Source organism: Aspergillus stella-maris (genome assembly GCF_047715825.1).
Source record: "Aspergillus stella-maris strain CBS 113639 unplaced genomic scaffold BDV14scaffold_12, whole genome shotgun sequence".
NCBI classification, from domain to species: Eukaryota; Fungi; Ascomycota; class Eurotiomycetes; order Eurotiales; family Aspergillaceae; genus Aspergillus; species Aspergillus stella-maris.
Window position 1 is genome coordinate 445,565 of NW_027396806.1, and position 17,605 is coordinate 463,169.

General features: G+C 52.8%; 7 protein-coding genes across 7 annotated transcripts; 4 read left to right on the forward strand and 3 right to left on the reverse strand.

Annotated features, from left to right (window-relative positions):
- The first annotated feature begins 1,115 nt into the window (after positions 1 to 1,115).
- BDV14DRAFT_22036 (amphiphysin-like protein RVS161) lies at positions 1,116 to 2,502 on the forward strand. The gene is made up of 6 exons (XM_073776305.1): positions 1,116 to 1,226; positions 1,296 to 1,346; positions 1,475 to 1,520; positions 1,588 to 1,661; positions 1,726 to 1,873; positions 1,929 to 2,502. Exons 1-6 carry the CDS (start codon positions 1,214 to 1,216, stop codon positions 2,380 to 2,382), a joined length of 786 nt encoding a protein of 261 aa, XP_073630730.1. The 5' UTR covers positions 1,116 to 1,213; the 3' UTR covers positions 2,383 to 2,502.
- BDV14DRAFT_22055 (peptidyl-tRNA hydrolase) lies at positions 2,503 to 3,679 on the reverse strand. Its single transcript, XM_073776306.1, has one exon. The coding sequence runs from the start codon at positions 3,214 to 3,216 to the stop codon at positions 2,623 to 2,625; it is 594 nt and encodes a 197-aa protein (XP_073630731.1). The 5' UTR covers positions 3,217 to 3,679; the 3' UTR covers positions 2,503 to 2,622.
- A 1,023-nt stretch (positions 3,680 to 4,702) lies between these two features.
- Positions 4,703 to 6,357, forward strand: BDV14DRAFT_169210 (class I SAM-dependent methyltransferase). Its single transcript, XM_073768001.1, has 2 exons — positions 4,703 to 5,268; positions 5,321 to 6,357. The coding sequence occupies exons 1-2, from the start codon at positions 5,132 to 5,134 to the stop codon at positions 6,297 to 6,299; spliced, it is 1,116 nt and encodes a 371-aa protein (XP_073630732.1). The 5' UTR covers positions 4,703 to 5,131; the 3' UTR covers positions 6,300 to 6,357.
- BDV14DRAFT_169211 (rRNA-binding ribosome biosynthesis protein RPF1) lies at positions 6,277 to 8,154 on the reverse strand. The gene has a single exon (XM_073768002.1). The coding sequence runs from the start codon at positions 8,115 to 8,117 to the stop codon at positions 6,795 to 6,797; it is 1,323 nt and encodes a 440-aa protein (XP_073630733.1). The 5' UTR covers positions 8,118 to 8,154; the 3' UTR covers positions 6,277 to 6,794.
- A 469-nt stretch (positions 8,155 to 8,623) lies between these two features.
- Positions 8,624 to 12,979, forward strand: BDV14DRAFT_188217 (uncharacterized protein; the record flags this gene model as incomplete). Its single annotated transcript, XM_073771034.1, has 4 exons — positions 8,624 to 10,207; positions 10,265 to 10,639; positions 10,890 to 11,039; positions 11,093 to 12,979. The coding sequence occupies 4 exons, from the start codon at positions 8,624 to 8,626 to the stop codon at positions 12,977 to 12,979; spliced, it is 3,996 nt and encodes a 1,331-aa protein (XP_073630734.1).
- Positions 12,980 to 13,125: 146 nt separating this feature from the next.
- BDV14DRAFT_169216 (serine/threonine protein kinase CLA4) lies at positions 13,126 to 17,234 on the reverse strand. Its single transcript, XM_073768003.1, has 5 exons — positions 16,895 to 17,234; positions 16,539 to 16,674; positions 14,433 to 16,425; positions 14,277 to 14,376; positions 13,126 to 14,223 (listed from the first exon to the last, which is right to left on the reverse strand). Exons 2-5 carry the CDS (start codon positions 16,556 to 16,558, stop codon positions 13,814 to 13,816), a joined length of 2,523 nt encoding a protein of 840 aa, XP_073630735.1. The 5' UTR covers positions 16,559 to 16,674; positions 16,895 to 17,234; the 3' UTR covers positions 13,126 to 13,813.
- On the forward strand, positions 16,938 to 17,446 carry BDV14DRAFT_22114 (uncharacterized protein). Its single transcript, XM_073776307.1, has one exon. The coding sequence runs from the start codon at positions 17,097 to 17,099 to the stop codon at positions 17,406 to 17,408; it is 312 nt and encodes a 103-aa protein (XP_073630736.1). The 5' UTR covers positions 16,938 to 17,096; the 3' UTR covers positions 17,409 to 17,446.
- Positions 17,447 to 17,605: the final 159 nt, after the last annotated feature.

The following is a 17,605-nucleotide window of genomic DNA, read 5'->3' on the forward strand; positions in this document are numbered from 1 at the left end:
GGCATAGATTTGTCATCTGGAGCATTCAGTCAGGATGTTGAGCATCTGGGCACCTGCTTCACATCCTTTCAACCACTGCTTCGCCACTTCTTGACGCTCGATCGATCATTTTTTACTGATCTTCCATCCCGTGGGATGTTTATCGAGGACCAAACAAACGATAATAGTATGTTATGGAAGGCTCAATGCAGGGACCCCTCCAAAGGCCCAGGCAAAGTGAACTTGGAGATCATGCATTGCTACCAACAACGTTATAAGGCTTTCAGTCTCAGGATCAAGTTCTACCAGATATGACCCTTCTGTCTCGATACAGCGCCACTTCTCGGTTGCCGACACGCCCAATCCCAGGCGTTCAGTACGTCTCATGAACTGTTGTGCAAAGCTATGAGCTCCTCGCATGGCACTGAAGTCTGGCCGTGCGGACGCACCTCGTGCTTACGATGCCTCCGTTCTCTGCGACCTCATATCCCTCAACTTACAGATTCCGAAATCCTGCTAACTTCCTCGCTGTTTTCCAACTCCGATGCCATCATGATTGGGGCCTCTTTCAACTGCAACCGCAGGTTACTTGACGACAGAGCAAACGAGCCAGGCCCTTACTCCGCGTTCGGCATGAAGCTGATCTCACAAAACTTGAAGCTCGTCAATATCTTTCGTGGAGAAGATAGAAGACTAACCGAGACTTGCTCTGAGGTTCCTTGTTACTCAAGAGTACTATGTAGCACACGGTAATACCAGCATCCAAAGCTGAGGAAGCACCAACATCATACCACCCCTAAGCCCAAACCAAAGCAATACAAGCCAACCAATTTACATTAATTCTAGCTGCTATTAGACCAGTTTCTCTTTAGTTCTTCATAGCTTGGTTACTATAGTTCCCATAGTAGACCCGGCATATCCCCGGCTGTATTTCCCGGTCTTGAACCCCAGTAAAAATACACCCTGACTCAGCCACAAAGCCCAGTGACACAGCCACATCAAGAACAGGGAAACATCATCGTCAATCTGGTCCCGCATTAGGCTTCAGTCTTGAATCTCCCCCTCCTGTTCTCCAAACGCTCGCTCGCTCGATCCTCGATCCGACCGGCCATATACAACAACCTTTATATACTTATCTCTACCTTCGGTGTCGGCGTCTTAGAGTCAACGCTCGATTGAACGATTACATTCGCTTCCATTGTTGAAGAGGGTTTCCCCGATCGGATAGTCGACTATGTCTTGGGCAGGTGCGCAATGACTTTGTGGTTCAGGGGTTGCACGACAAGGAGGTATACTAATTTGGATTTTGTCTCTAGGCTTTAAAAAAAATGTGAACCGCGCTACGACGCAGGTTATGATGAAGACGGGTATGTCTGAGACGCACGCTTGCCCCGCAATTGCCGCCGTGACCCCGGGGACCGATTGGGATGAGATGGTTGGGGATATTTTGGGTTTCAGAAAGGCGAAGACTGACATCAGTGGTTTCTGTGTGTAGGGCATGTGGAGAGGACGAACGATCGCGACTATGAAATTGAAGAACGGTATGGTTGAAGCCTGGAGATGGGTATACGGGGTTGGTGTGTGGTAAGGGCTAATTGGGCTTTGCAGACGGTACCGGACGATGGAGGCTGCTGCGAACCGCTTGCAGAAAGAAGCGAAGGGTTACCTGGACTCTTTGCGAGGTATGTCGCTGGGCAAATGTTGTATGCGAATGTTTCCGGGTGCTGATTCTTTGTTCTTCAACAGCGATGACGGCTTCGCAGATGCGTATCGCAGAGACGATAGATGCTTTCTACGGTGATGCTGGAGCCAAAGACGGTGTGAGCAGGAGTTACAAGCAGGCTGTTGAGGACTTGGATGCGGAGACGATCAAGGCGCTGGACGGTCCTTACAGGTGCGAACTTTCATCGTTTGCATACCGCTGTACGCCCTCTGACTGACGTATCCAGATCAACCGTTCTCGAGCCTATCTCCCGATTCTGCGCCTACTTCCCTGACGTCAACGAGTGCATCAAGAAGCGAAACCACAAGCTCCTGGACTACGATGCCATGCGCGCCAAGGTCAAGCGTCTGGTCGAGAAGCCCGACAAGGACGCCACAAAGCTGCCCCGTACCGAGCGCGAACTAGAGATGGCCAAGCAGGCATACGAACAATTGAACGAACAACTATTTACCGAACTCCCACAACTCATCGACTTGCGTGTCCCCTACCTCGACCCTAGTTTCGAAGCCCTCGTCAAGATTCAACTGCGTTTCTGTGCGGAGGCGTACTCGCGTATGGCCCAAGTGCAACAGTACCTCGATGCAGAGACGAGAGACCAGTACGCGCGCGGTGATCTGGATAACAGGGTAGAGGAGGTGCTGCAGGAGATTCGGGATTTGAGCATAGCGGGTACTATCTGATTTCGTTTTTTGAAAGGGGGTTTAAGCTTACTGCGATGTGACATAACTGGAACGCTTTGTACGGTGATACATTCTCTGCGCGGTCTATTATTATCAAGTTCATAATTCAACGGTGTGCTTACATCGGGTATCATCTATCTAAGCGTCTATATCTATCATAATGTACACATATTACACCAATCCGTTCGCTCAGAGGGCTGGCTCAGCATCCAGGAACGCAGCAACAAGCACAGCTCACCTCTATTGACCACCAAACCAATCCACCTCCTTAACCAAAGCATCCACAGCAAACGGCGCCGCCCGCTTAACAGCCTCTATTTCCCGCCCCTCCATATTCCCCAGAACATACTTCGAGACATCCTCCGGACTCCGCGACTCGGGCCTCCCAATCCCAATTCCAATCCTTAAAACAGACAGCGCAATGTCACCGGTAGGAGCAGGCCACATCTTATTCTTCCCAAGCACCTTGAAGATATCCTTTAGCCCATTGTGGCCCTTTAAACTGAATGCTTCGGGTCCGCCGCGCCTGACAACGACTTTCCCGAGTGGTTTTTCGAGCTCGTCGTGGAGGATTACGAGGGTCGATGCTGGCGATGACGGTGCGGGTGGTGATGATGTCTTTCTGAACGACTCGAATTCACGGACGAGCTTCTTGCCGGATATGTTCATTTGCGTGGGGCTTTGCCATGTCTTGTAGATTGTTGAGGGCGGGAGGAAGGGCTTCAGCAGGGGGGTTATTGCGTCGAGGAGGATGTGGCCTGCGCTGTGCCGGGTGCTGCGGAGGCTGCCTGGGTTGCCGATTGAGGCGATGAAGAGCGAGCGGGGGGCGGCCATTCTCCGATCACTGTTCGATTTGTGGACTGTGATTGCGCGGGATCGAATTCCGGTTGAATAATTGTTGAAAGTAGTGCCTCGGGAGTCGGAATATTTTTCAGGGACCTGGAAATGGGGACTGAGGTTGGGGAGGGAGTGGAGAGAGAAGGGGAAGCTTTTGACAAATTCTCAGAGTTTGGCCCAAAGATTTATTGCGGCGGGAGATCGTCAGGTTCACCTTTGCCGGTGGGGAATTGCCTTTCTGTCAGCGGCTCAGCGCCCATGGTTTGGGTGCGCTTAATTCCAAATAGCTGTTTGTTGAGATGGCTGAAGAGGATCTGATCGATCGCTTTGGCAGAGTTAAGGTTTTGCAATTGTCATCTGGTCCCTGGGGAGATCTCTTGGGTCGTTGTTGGTGGTTCAGGAACCGAGTCAGAATACTCCGTTCGCGAAAGCGATCTAGGAGACGGCGATGAGACTCCGGCGGTTAGTCTACGGAGAGTTTCGAGAGTCCAGATTACAAATCCCCGCCAGCTTGAATCAGTGATTAACATCGAAGTGACGCTGGACAAACCAGACTAGGGAAAAGCACACCATAAGCCCTGGAATCGGCTGAATGTGATTGGAACCCAGGGCAGGTCGGAATAAAGGCCTTGTCCTCCCAACCGGGCTGTCCTCCCGCAGCGCCGGGTCTTGAATCATACGAACGAAGGGCCCGCCCATCTGCAGCTCCCTGCCCGTCTCGGAAACTATTTCATATTCCCAAGCTCCATCGTGATTCCAGTATATCCAGTCGCGGAACTTGACGAGCCCCTTCCGGGGCATTATGAAGGATCGTGATCCAGCGCTAGCTCACTTGGCTGGAACTTGGGCCGGCTCTTGGTCATGCCTCCTGCCTATCGAGGAAGCAGTCGGGTGCCACGATTCCCATGATTCCCACGATTGCTGGGGATCCGGGAGGGGGAGGATGCGCACCGGCGTGCTACGGGACGGCAGCGACGGCTCCTTCATGAGGTGTCTTGCTCCATCTACTGCAGGGATGGGATGGGCCGTTGCGCGTCGATTGGGTGGTGCAGGGTACAACGGGCGCTGGGATGCTGGGATGCTGGGATTAGGACCCGAGGTGATGCCCTGGTGCCCGAGTGCTGGGTCGGTGATGATGTAGAGTGTCAGAAGGTATATGATGGTGATCGGCAGAGCGAGTCAAGTCTAGACTGGGTGCTCTCGTCAGACGGAGAGTGTACAGTCAGTCAGTAGTAATGCGGAGTCGGCAACAACACACCCCGAGCAGTGCAGTGAGCAGTTCACTACTTTTCAGTCTTCTTACCGCCAAGTTCCAACCACTGCTTCCGGGCTCCCCATTGCTCAATCTTTAATTCAAATGCAGAAAAAGAAAAGCACCGTCCGTCCCAAGCGACTGGAAAGTGGAGAAGGCTGAAACTCGTTCGTTTGGCGTTCGAGAGCCTCGTTCGCGTACAACACCGACCAGGCCAAAAAGTACTGGACACTGGAGCCCCCCCCCCTGTGGATTCAGCTGCTGGGCTAGAGCTGCTGATCCAATGACTGTCATATTAATGATTTGACAACTTGATTGAGTTCTCTTAGACGAGAAGCTAACCAGCGACCTACTTCACTAAAGCAATGCCCGTTTATTAAGCGTGCCCTTCCCCTGGGATCGTGTAGGCCTCGAAACATCCGGTTCCCAATCCACGGGCCACTCTTGTTTCACCTTCTAAATTGCTGGCGCTTGAATAGTTCGATTGCTTCTAGAGCTCACGATGCTTGCTATTACTGCGCCAGTCCCCGCCCATGCCTGACTCTCGCTCCCAACTTTTGCTTCCCAAGCTTGTGGGTGAGGTGACGAGTGACATCCCACTCTCGTTTCTACTACTATTATACCAGCAACACATGGTCGCTAGCTACAGTTCGCAATGTCATGGACGAGGCACCGGTCTCTAAAAATATGCCTGAATCCATCGACACAGGCAGTGCCAGAACTACCGGGAAGCGTCGCTGGACGGACGATGAAGGCCCAGATACAGATTCTGATACTGACTCCGATGAGCTCTCAATGTTAGCCTCTCTTTTGTTTGATAGACATTCTATGCTAACACACCTGCGCTAGAAAATCTACCAAGTCCTTCGAAGCCCAGAACATAGAATGCGTGCTGGAAAATGGCCGCCGCTACTGCAACAGCTCATACTTCATGCCTAGCGACGAGCTCGAACAAACCCGTCTGAACATTATACACCAGATCTCCCTCATCCTCCTCGACGGCAACATCACCAGCATCCCCCTCGCCAAGAAAACAGCTCGAATCCTCGATATCGGCACAGGACCTGGCGATTGGGCCATCGAAATGAGCGCCGCCTTTCCGTCATCTACAATCATCGCAACCGATATCGGCGTCTTTGAGAATGGACTGGGGAGCACCATTGACCTCCCCAATGTGAGCTTCCAGCTTGACGATGCGAGAGATGAGTGGACCTACCATCAGCCCTTCGACCTCATCCACCTTCGCGGTCTGGCGGGCGCTTTCTCAGACTGGTCGGCCTTCTATAAGCAGGCGTTTCGACATCTCGCACCAGGAGGGTACATTGAGATCAGCGACGCTGACCCGGCTGCTGACTCCGTCTGTAATCCCGACGATCCTGGTGATTCCTACCTAGCAATCTACTCGGCCGCTATGCGCTCCGCGGCCGAAGCAGCCGGACACCCACGAGACCTCAGCCATCTATTACCTACAGTCCTTACAGCCGCAGGCTTCGACAACGTTCGCGTGGTCGAGCACACCGTTCCCGTCGGCCTATGGCCCGACGAACCGCGCGAAAAGACTCTCGGGAAAATGACACTGATCGCCGTCCTCGAGGGCCTAGAAGCATACGGGATGCGCCAACTTACAGCGACAGGGAATTGGACAGCCGAGGGCGTGCGCGAGCTCTGTGAGAAGGTCAAGAGGGAGCTTATGGGCGGCGGGAGAATGACCTGTGTCGTGAAGATGGTTACGGCGCGCAAGCCGTTTGCGCGTGTGAATCTGCGGCGGAATAATATGCTTCGGAAGCTGAAGAAGCTTGATGATGAGATGACGAATTCCTGTTCTTGATTGTTTGATTGTTTGATTTTTTGACTGTTTGGTTGGTTGGTTGGTTGGTTGGTTGGTTTGACTTGACTGGGCGGTTGGCGAGTTGATTTGATTGTAGTTTATACCCATCTTGTTTTCTTTTACTTTTTTTTGTTTTGTTTTTTTTTGTTTTCTTCTTCTTTCTTTTCTCTTGTTGTCTTGTCTGTCAAAAGCTTTTGCTACGCTGTACTGCTTGAGATGCAGTCGGTTTTGGAAGACTAGGCCTGGGTAGGCCTACGGGGTGTTCGTACTTTTGTATGCATCTAAGATATGCAATCAACACTGGGCTGAGTAGCCTCGAACATAGATCTATAAGCTGGTCTGTGCGTATCATGGGAACAGGAACATGTATAGATAGAGATCGATATCTCGAATCAATTTACAACTCAAAATGGTATATACAAAAAGATCGACCAAACAACTTCTTTTCCACACCAAAAACTCCATGCAATGCAGCCATAAACCCAACGAAACAAATCAAAGCTGGAACAAAGTCCTCTTCTTCTCCATCTTCCCCTTCCACTCCCACTCTTGCCCACTCGCCCTCTGGATCCCCTTGTCGACTCTCCTCAGCTTCAATGTGAACCTAGGCCCTAACTCCTGCAACCCTGTCCTGATCCCCTCCGCACCCTTAATCTCCTTTCCGTCCGCACCAACAACAGCCTTTTCGGTCTCGCGCTTCTCGCGGAAAACGTACCGGTGGCGGCGAACGAAGATGTAATCGCGCTGGTTGTGTAGTGTGACGACCTGGCGTCCCTCGATATCAGGCTGGGGCGGGAAAAGAGTTTGGAATAGATGTGCGGTAAGGAGACCGAGTGGTGTGCGGAAGTTGTTGAGGATGAGTTCGGGCCAGTGCTCCGTTGGGTTTCCGTGGCCTGGGATGCGTTTGCCCTCAACCCAGTTGCTGATGCTGAAGTGGAACATGGGGCCCTTGGGGAGGTGCACGATGTCGAGACCTGCGGGTTTTTTCTGGTCTTCTTGCAGAATGACCAAGGTAGTGTACTCGCGGTTTGTCGCGAACCCGGCGATCTCGCGGATGGAGAACTTGTGTGCGTGCGCGTGCGCTGTGCGCCGAATGTAGACGCTGTTGGGGAAGAGTTGAGTGAGGATTTCGCCTTCGTGGTGGAGGGTGGAGTTTAGGGATGTTGTAATGAGGATCTTGGGTGGCTTTTGGTTGTCGGGCGAGAAGAGGGAGGGGAATTTTGCGGCGAGGGCTTCGGGCGCGAGGTTCAGGTTTGTGCTTTTTGTTGATTGCGATGGGCTGGTTGCGCGCTCTGTGGCTGTCGGGACGGATGAAGCTTGTCGGCCGCGATTGGATTTTTTGCTTGCTTTCTCGGAGGAGTCGTCTTCGTCGTCTTCATCGTCTTCATCGTCGTTCTCGTCGTCGCTGCTGGCGAGCATACTGTCGACGTCGTCATCGTCTGAGCCTGCCTCCGCATCGGAATCCTCTTCGTCTGAGCCTAGCGGCCGGTTGAGTTCCTCATCCTCCTCGGCCTTCTGCCTCTTGATCCGCTCAACATCAACACTCAGTCCCAAGGGTTCTTCAACGTCGCTGCCTGCGTCATCCCATACGCGCTTTCGCTCGAGTGTCAAAGGGATGTTGCGCTTGAGTCGCTCCTCCTTGAGCTGAGGGTTCTTGGCTTCTTCCTTCTTGAATCCGAATCGCTGTGCTCGGCGTGCGGAGTCCTTTGCGCGCTTTCGCTTGATGTGGAGCATTTGACGCTTTTGCTTGTTCTTCGTCTTAAAGTCCATGATGGCGCCCGAGGGGGCGGCCCTTGAGAGCGTCTTTTTTGTCACCATGCTGGGCGGTAGGAATTTTGAGTGTTGAATGAAACTGTTGTATAGAAGCTCTCAGTTCCGTCTCAACTTTTTTTGCGGAGTATTTTTTGGTGGAGAAATGTTTGGCCGGCGGTAAGAGCGTGTATTGGCTGTACAAATATTACGCGCGGTGTTTGTATGGACTGATTCAATTCTGCTGCCCCTGGAAGCTTCAACTATCTCAATTGTCATAAGCAGCGAGCATTTGGTCCTTTTCTTTCTTGGCTGAGCGCTATTTCTCATCTTGTATTACTAGTCTTATGTCCTTTTAGTCCATCTTTCCCCCCAGTTTGCCCGGATTGAGCTGCCTTGAATTTCTCAAGGCGCGGCTCACGTGTCAGCGGATGACTCAATCGCCGTTTCGCTTTTCCTTTCTTCCCCGCCGAATTATTTCCTGCTGGAACCCCGCCAGCAGAAGACACTTTTCCTCCACCCCTCCCTCTCTCCGCGCCATTATCCAGGAGTCTCGACAGAAGAAGAAATCCATAATGGCCACACTAAACACCAAGACCGGTCAGGTCGTTGACCGGTCCGTCCTGGACTCCATGCTCCGCCGCCGCCTTTTCTATACCCCCTCCTTCGAGATCTACGGTGGTGTCTCCGGTCTGTACGACTATGGCCCGCCCGGTTGCGCCGTCCTTAACAACATCGTCGAGACGTGGCGCAAACATTTCGTGCTTGAGGAGGATATGCTCGAGGTCGATTGCACCATGTTAACGCCTGAGGAGGTTCTCAAGACCAGTGGTCACGTCGACAAGTTCGCCGATTGGATGTGCAAGGACCCTAAGACTGGAGAGATTTTCCGTGCGGACCACTTGGTTGAGGAGGTGCTTGAGGCTCGTCTCAAGGGCAACAAGGAGGCTCGCGGACAGAAGGTCGAGGTTGACGCCGAGAAGGAGGCCAAGAAGAAGAAGAAGGCTAAGAGCGAGGCTGTCAAGCTGGACGACAAGGTCGTCAAGGAGTACGAGGAGACTCTGGCACAGATCGACAACTTTGACGGCCCTCAATTGGAGCAGATCATCGCCAAGTTTGACATCAGAAACCCCGTTACCGGCGGCAACGTCCTTCCTCCTGTTGCTTTCAACCTCATGTTCCAGACCTCAATTGGTCCTAGCAGCAACATGCCCGGTTACCTGCGTCCTGAGACCGCTCAGGGTCAGTTCCTGAACTTCCAGAAGCTTCTTGACTTCAACCAGCAAGCCATGCCTTTCGCTTCTGCGTCCATTGGAAAGTCGTTCCGTAACGAGATCTCGCCCCGCGCCGGTCTTTTGCGTGTCCGTGAGTTCCTCATGGCCGAGATTGAGCATTTTGTCGACCCCGAGGGTGGCAAGAAGCACGCGCGCTTCGAGGAGGTTAAGGACATTGAGCTGACACTCCTCAACCGGGATGTGCAGCTGTCTGGAAGCACCAAGACCGAGACAATGACCGTTGGAAAGGCTGTTGAGACCGGATTGGTGGACAACGAGACTCTTGGGTACTTCCTTGCTCGTATCCAGCTCTTCCTGCTGAAGATTGGTGTTGACCCCACCAAGCTCCGCTTCCGTCAGCACATGGCCAACGAGATGGCTCACTACGCCTGCGACTGCTGGGATGCCGAGCTGCAAACCAGCTACGGCTGGATTGAATGTGTTGGCTGCGCCGATCGTAGCGCTTACGACCTAAACGTGCACAAGAACAAGACCGGCGCTCCTCTAGTTGTCCGTGAGACTCGCGCGGAGCCTCTCAAGATTGAGGAGTGGCAGATTGACTTGGACAAGAAGAAGTTCGGTCCCCGCTTCAAAAAGGATGGTAAGACCGTTGAGGCTGCCATTGATGCCTTGTCACAGGAGCTCCGGGAGAAGCTGGCTCTTGACCTCGAGCATAGTGGCAAGATTGAGGTGAATGTTGAGGGTGTTGCCAGCGGCAAGGTTGAGCTCGAGAAGGACATCATCAACATTGAGAAGCGCACTCGCGTTGAGAACGTCCGCGAATACACTCCCAACGTTATTGAACCATCATTCGGTATCGGTCGTATTCTTTACAGTTTGATGGAGCACTCTTACTACTACCGTGAAGGTGACGAGGCTCGCGGTGTAAGTGTTTTTTTCCCCCTAATGTATCAAGTATGCACATATTAACAAGATCTCTAGGTCCTCTCCTTCCCTCCTGTCATTTCTCCTACCAAGGTTCTCCTTGTTCCCTTGTCGAGCAACCCCGCTTTCCGTCCTATGGTCCAGCAGTTGACCACGAAACTCCGACGACTTGGTGTCTCCAGCCGTGTGGATGACTCTTCCGCCAGTATCGGTAAGCGGTACGCTCGCAACGACGAGCTCGGCACACCGTTCGGTATTACTGTTGATTTCCAGTCTGTCAAGGACGCCTCTATCACGCTGCGTGACCGTGACTCCACAAAGCAGGTGCGCGCCAGCGAGGATGAGATCCTGCAGGCCGTCAAGTCGCTGGTGGAAGGCGACGAGACCTGGGAGGACATCCGCAAGCGTCTGCCTGAGTTCCTTGGTCAGGAGGTGGACTAGATCAGCATATATGCTAAAATACCATAAGAATTTCTCTCCGTTCAATAATGTTTCAGCACAAAACGTAGAGTCGTAATGGATGTTTATAGTAGCATAGAGTGGTGCCAAGATCGGGAGGCCAGAACGTCATCCGCCGCGGTCCCGACCATCATTCGCCAACTTGGCTTCATCTTGATCTGGCCCCTTTCATCCCACCCTCCGATCGTCAAACACTCCATTTCGTGCTTCACTGGGCGTGCAGGTGGTCCTCAAAATGGCGCCTAACATTCCCTCCGCCAAAATTACGCTCTCCTGCCCCTTGTTCGCTGCCGACTTTGATCCGCGCAATCATGCCTTCCTGCTTGTTGCCGGCGGCGGCGGAGAAGGGCGCAGCGGCGTGGGAAATAAGATCGTAAGACTCTGGCTGTCTTACTCTACCCCCGGCGCTTCTAACATTCAAACTAGGTTCTTCTGAATTCTTTCAAACGCCAGGAACTACGCGAGATTGTCGACGTCGAACTATCGCGGGACGAGGACTCCGTGACCTCACTGGCCGCGGCACGGTCAAGCGACACTTCCATAACCACATTCGTCGGCATAAACAGTTCGCTCGCAGAACAAAAACAGAACAGGAACCGGCATCTGCGGTCCTTCCAGATTGACTATCCACCGCGGCGCACAGAGTCAACAGCTACGGAGTCGACGCCATCGGGGAAAACGGTCTACTTGTCGCAGGAGTCGTTGTTTCGAACAGTCGTGGGGCCGAAGGGGGCTACGGATACATATCAGAGAATTACGAGGCTGTCGCCTTGGAATGGTGAGGACGGGACACGCGTTGGAGCTATTACGACGGGGTTAGCTCCGTCGGGTGAGATTGTCTTCTTCAATGCCAACACAACAAAGCCGGGGGAGGGTGATGTTATTGGGAGGATTCGATTGAATAATGGAGAGGAGGCGGATGATATTGATATTGCGGATCAGGAGGAGGAGAAGGGGGCTTTCACCGTGGCTTATACCAATGGCGTCGATGTCTTTACATGTCGCATCTCGCCAGAGACAAGGTCGAGCGCTGCGCCGGACGTGAGATGTGTGCACAAGCGACCAGCCAATGCAGCGGGCAAGGGTCCAGGGCCGAAGTTTCGTGCGCTGCGGTTCCTCACACCTACAACGCTACTGTTATTACAGAATGCTCCTGATCGAAAGGGCGCCGAGCTCATACTTCTTGATCTACGACCAACCATATCATCTTCCTCCGCCCAGGCCTCAGTGATTCGTCGACATAAGCTTCGCAAGACGATCAAGATTGGTCTTGGTCTCGACGTATGCAATCTGAACGTCAACTCAGAGGTTGAACAACAATCCATCATCGCCGTCTCCGGCAGCGATGCATCCCTCGAGGTCCTGACCGTTGATTTCGACGCCCGCCGCCAACATCGCACCGACGCAGGATACAGCCCGCTTCGAGTCTACACTACCCTCCGTGACGTCCACCCCTTCTCCATGACAAGGATATGCTTCTCGCATTCCTCTCCGCCACCAAACCCCGTTACGGAAGAGACTCCCCCTCAATACGTCAAGCTCGCCTCCGTGAGTATGGGCAACACCGTCGTCGTGCATACATTCCCTCTTTCCCCAGTGCCGCCGTCAAGCCGCAACCCGCGCTACGTCCTCGTCCGACCTGGCGAGTCCGAGACTTTGACAGGCGCTGCTAGTGCTCTGGCTTCAGTATCCTCCATCCTCCTGGTCATATTCCTCCTCCAGGCGTTCACGGAGATCCGCGGCGTCATGCCCCCTTACCTCGGTATAACGAAGTACCTGCCTCCTGACCTCGCAGAGAAGATCGCGGTGCCGTATAATGCACCTCTCCCCCCGTCACCTATTCACTCTCCCCCACCACCATCACAACAAACTCAAATACCACCCGCTACACACCCGGACCATGATGAAAAGCAAGAAGCTCAAAAACCTCTCCTCCGCGACATCATACCGGACTCCGAAACATCACTGCTTATCTCATGTAACCCGTCCAACAACGAGCTTGTTATCGAGCCTCATTCGCCTAACCCTGCGGCGCAATCACCGGAGGAGGGTTCACAGTCCGAGACCGAGACCGATTCGACGGGTCATTCTCATCCAGCCCGACAATGGACGCATCTCTCGGGTGAGGACCGTCTAAGTTGGAAAACGGAGCTTATTAATGCTGGGTTCTGGAGTGCACAGGAAGATGAGGACGAGTCGATTCTGGATAGTGTTTTCTTTAGGGAGTTGTGTCCGACGCCGAGGGCGGAGGCTGAGAGAGAAGGTGAGAGTGAGGGTGAGAGTGGGAGTAAGAGTGAGGATCGGGAATTATAGAGGGAGCCCTTTTGTTTATTTTTTTTAGCTTTCATTCGGTTCTTGTATTATGACAGAAGCTGTATGTTTATAAGTGATGTTTGGTAGCCTTATTATTCTTACCTAAAGGGATAGAAGGAATATTACATTCTATAAGAATCCCAGTACCTAAGTTAATGGGTAGGGCAAGAGGAACAGCTATAACAGCAATATCTAAGCCTAGAACTCTAAGTTAGAGGAGCATAAGGACATCAAAGAGTCTATGTACTCATTGTTTTTCTCTCCAGAAAACCTAAGTAATGGCTGACTATGAACAAAACAAATTATTTCCGTCGCGGACTCATCGCTAAAGAAATGGCGCGGGAGTATCCAGGCTCCTTTGAAGGTATGCAAGAAACGCACAGTACAGTCACTGCACGCAGAGACGAGACACCGGGCGCGAACAGCGTCACAGGATATCCATCTATCCGGTTGCAAAGATCCTTTTCGCTCCGAGATGCCGCTAAGCAGTCCCTATCCAATCGCTGATTTTTATCGAGTGTCACTGACGAGAGAAGCAGAACTAAGATTATTCATGTCATGTCGATGAGAGTAGACGGAGGAACATTGAAACCCAGGACAAAAGACGCCAAAAGAAAACGCCGAGTTTATCAATGCCAAGCGGCGAGAAGAGTGAGAAATTTAGCGTAGCGGATCGGATATCACTCGGAGCAGGGAATATTCACATGTCGTAAAGTTTCAGCGACGCGTAGATGTCGTCCACAAGTGCGTGGGGAAGGACGTGTAAATCGTGAGGAGATGGAAAATCGATGGGGCTCTAGGGTCGCTCAAAGGACGCAAGTTGAAGTAGGGGTATTACTGGGTGTTCTTCTTCCAACGGAGCAGCTCTGCGAGGCTGGCGAGGCTGCAGCCCATCTTGAGGAAGTCATGCTCCAGCAGCTCCTGTGCTGTGGCACGGCTGTCGACGGCGACGCACAAGCAAACGCTCAAGAACGATTTGAGTTCCTTGCTGAGCTTCTCGGGTGCCTTGAGCCGGGGAGTACCGTTGGTGGCGATCAGATACAAGGCCTTGAGGGGTTCTTCGTTCAAATATGGAGGCTCGGACTCGATCATCTCAATAGCCATGATACCCAACGACCAACAGTCAACCTTAGGACCATACTCCTTCTGCTTGACAACTTCGGGAGCCATCCAGTAAGGAGTTCCCACCATCGTAGCACGCTTGCTCTTTGTTTCGGTAAGCTTAGCGCAGAAACCGAAATCAGCTGCATGGATTGTTAGTTTTAGTAGTAACTATTGATGCTGAATGTTAACTTACTGATTTTGACATGGCCAGCGCGGTCAAGCAGAACGTTGTCACTCTTAATATCACGGTGAATAATGCTCTGGCTGTGCAAGTGCGCCAATCCCTTGCAGGTCTGGAAAATTGGTCAGTCAATTGTTCTATGCTCGAGACGGCCATATCGGTACACACCTCTGAACAGATTGTGGCAATCTGGTCTTCCTGAATGACGCGGTTGTTGTCAATAACATCGGTAAGAGCACCACCCTCCATGAACTCCATGACGACCCAGAGCTCGTTGCTCTGCTCCTGGAGGAAAGAATCCAAGAAGTTGACAATGTTGGCATGCTGGCTATCCTTCATGACGATAATCTCGTTGACAATAAGTTCCTTACGGGGCTGGCTGCGGAGATCCATCTGCTTGATGGCAACCTGGCAACGTGGGCCATACTGACGGTAGAGCTCGCGAGCAACACCTGAAGTAGCGTTTTCCTTGACCCGTGCAACATACACGGAGCCGGAAGCACCTTGTCCGATCTTGCGTTGTTTGCTGTAGGACTCGTTGGGGTTGTCCTTGGACACAACAGACCTGAGACGGTCCATGACTTCGTTTTCGCTCATGGCCGACATGCGGACCTCCTTCTTGTCAGCCTTCTTTGACAAAGCGGCTTCCGCCTGCTTGACGCCATCGGGTTGGGTCTTCTTTGGTGCTTGCTTGTTGGCAATGTTCAAGGGCTTCACTGGCTGCACAGGAGCAGGAAGCTTAGTGGGAGGAGGGCCATGAGCCTGCTGCGGCTTGCCGTTGTTCTGTTGACGGGCTGCTTGAGCTCGAGGATCTTGAGGAGCATATCTCGCGTTGGAATCCTCGTAACGGGGACCAGGGGCTCTTGATGCACCGTTATTTTGTCCTGCAGAAGGTGGTGATGGTGCTGGCCGCTGAGCGGTGAGCTGACGAGGAGGGTCCTGGGGTTTACGGGCAGAGCCAGGAGCCTGCGGCGCGGGACGACTGGGTTGATAACGGTCGTTCATTGAAGGCTCGGGTCCATATCCTCCAAGTTCTTGCTTGGCTAGCGGTACACGAGTTTTAGGAAGAGAGGCGTTGTAGGCATCTTGCTCAAGTCGGTTTTGCTCCTCTTCGCGACGACGGCGGTCATCTTCTACCCGTCGGCGCTCCTGGTCAGCCATCGCTTTCATCTTCTCCAGCTGTTGTTGCTGATCCATAGTCCTATCGGAGCCTGAATTGCTTTGTGAGTGGCCGGACGACGGGGAGCGGTTTGAGTAGGACTGACCACTGTCAAGGCGCTGCGACGGCGCTGGTGGTGGGGGCCTTGGGGGAGCAATCGAGCCGCCCACGCTGTTGTTGCCATAAGGTTTTGGTTGACCGGATGTTTGCATACCGGCATAGTATTGCGGGTTTTGTTCGCGCATTTTGATGTCGGAGTAGAACTCCAGAACCTCGATCACAGCCTGGGGGTTCTTCTTGTAGTCTTCTTTCGTGATTGCGGACGCAGTCAGGAGTTTCTCCCACTCCGGAGGGAGTCCAACGAAAGCACCTGTCCGTGGATCGAAACCAACATGCACGCGATGGCTAAAGTTTGTGGGGTTGCTCACACCACCCATTCCAGGGCAGCGTTCGTAGATCTTATCAATCCAGTCATAGATCTCCTCATCCGTCTTGACCTCGCAGGTCAAGCTTTTGGTTGGCACATCGCGGGTCAAGAGAGCTGACTTGGAGGTAGCATCTTTCGGGTTGGCGAGGCGAATGATTTCAAAAGCCATCCGCGTATCCTCTGAGCGAGAAACGCCTGTGACTGCAGCCAGTGGAATGGAAAGAACCACCTTCCCAGTCTCATTTTTCATAAAGTCCAAGCGAGATTCGCGAAGAGTCAAAAAGCGCTGGTTCCAACTAGCCAAGAACTTGTCTTCTTTGCAACGAACATATCCCTCCTTGACCACACCGAATCCTCCCCCTGACTGGTCGGTCTTCGTTCGCACGAGAGAAGGGCTGCTGGTGTTCGGGAACAACGAAAGGTTTGCGGTCGGGGTGCTGGGAGAATCCAAGCTCATCTGATTAAACGAAGTCGCTATACCGGGTGTGGTCTGGGCAAGGTTGAGCTTCGGACGGTCGGTTGGAGGGCGAGGGGCGGGCCCCGGGTTCATGAACTGGTCTGCGGAATACATGCCGCTAAAGAAACCTCGTCAATTCCAGGAAGTCATGAAGGTCGTAGAATCGGAGTAAGCCGGCGAGGCGCAGTGCGATTCAGGGACAAGCAGAGGGGAGAGAAGAAGCTGACTTACTTTCCATAAGAGGAAGTCATGAATGAGGGATAAATCGGATGGTGGGCGCCCTAAGAGGCGGGATCACCTCAGAGACGGGAGGGCGACAAGGGCCGAACGAAGAGGGTCGGTGAAGGCCTCGTCGACAGCAGGACAACTGGGAACAGCATCAGTAAATGAATGTCAGACGTTGCGAAAAGCGACCTCGCGACAGGGACGAATTGCGATCCAAGGGTTGGGTGCAGTGTGCACCTGGAGCCAAAGGCACAGAGGATCTGGGTCGGCCAGTGAAAGCCTGGGGTAGCAGACAACACGGGGGGATAATAGGGGTTGGGCCCGAACTCAGTCCTCAGCCAAGGAATATCAGAGAGACTTACACAGGAATCCCCGCGCTCGTGAGGCTGCTTCGGGCGTGAATGCACGTCTCGAAACTTATTGTATGCAGACAGAGCGCAGTCGCGGTGAGGGAGAAGTAGGTAGGGGCGGTTGCAATGGTCGACCAGACAAAGAGCGGGGGGTGGGGGGAACACCGGCCGAGTGGAAGAAACCAAAGCAACAATTCTCACGGAATGCAGAGAAATGCGTGAGAAACAGACAAGGTCAAGTTTAAGACCAAAAAAGCCAGATACTCTCCTGAGTTGGGGAGAGACCAGAAAGGAGAGAAGCGAGAGAGAAGTTTCAGTTGGACTTTGGGAGGCTCCAGAATCCCTGAAGGGGGCGGCGGCTCTGTCCTCGTTTCTCCTTCTCTCTGCTTTCTCCCTTGCGCCCCTCAATTGCTTATTCCTCTTCTTTCAATCCTCGCTGTTCTTATTTACGAGCTCCCATTATCGGGACGGCTGCTATCTTTTCTTTGTCATTGTGTTGGCTGACGGTTCCAAACACAATGGTTGATTGTTGGACTGCGACTACGTACTACTCTGTACTGTAGGACTCGACTTTTTGAAGATAAGCGACGATCATCTTGCGGGCGACCAACCAACATGAATCAGGTCCAACGGAGTCTCCCGATTTTCTTATAGGCTCCTTAAGGCTCGACAAGGGAGTTCTGGGCTTCCGCGCAATTGTGGCTCGATCGCATCTTGCCATTG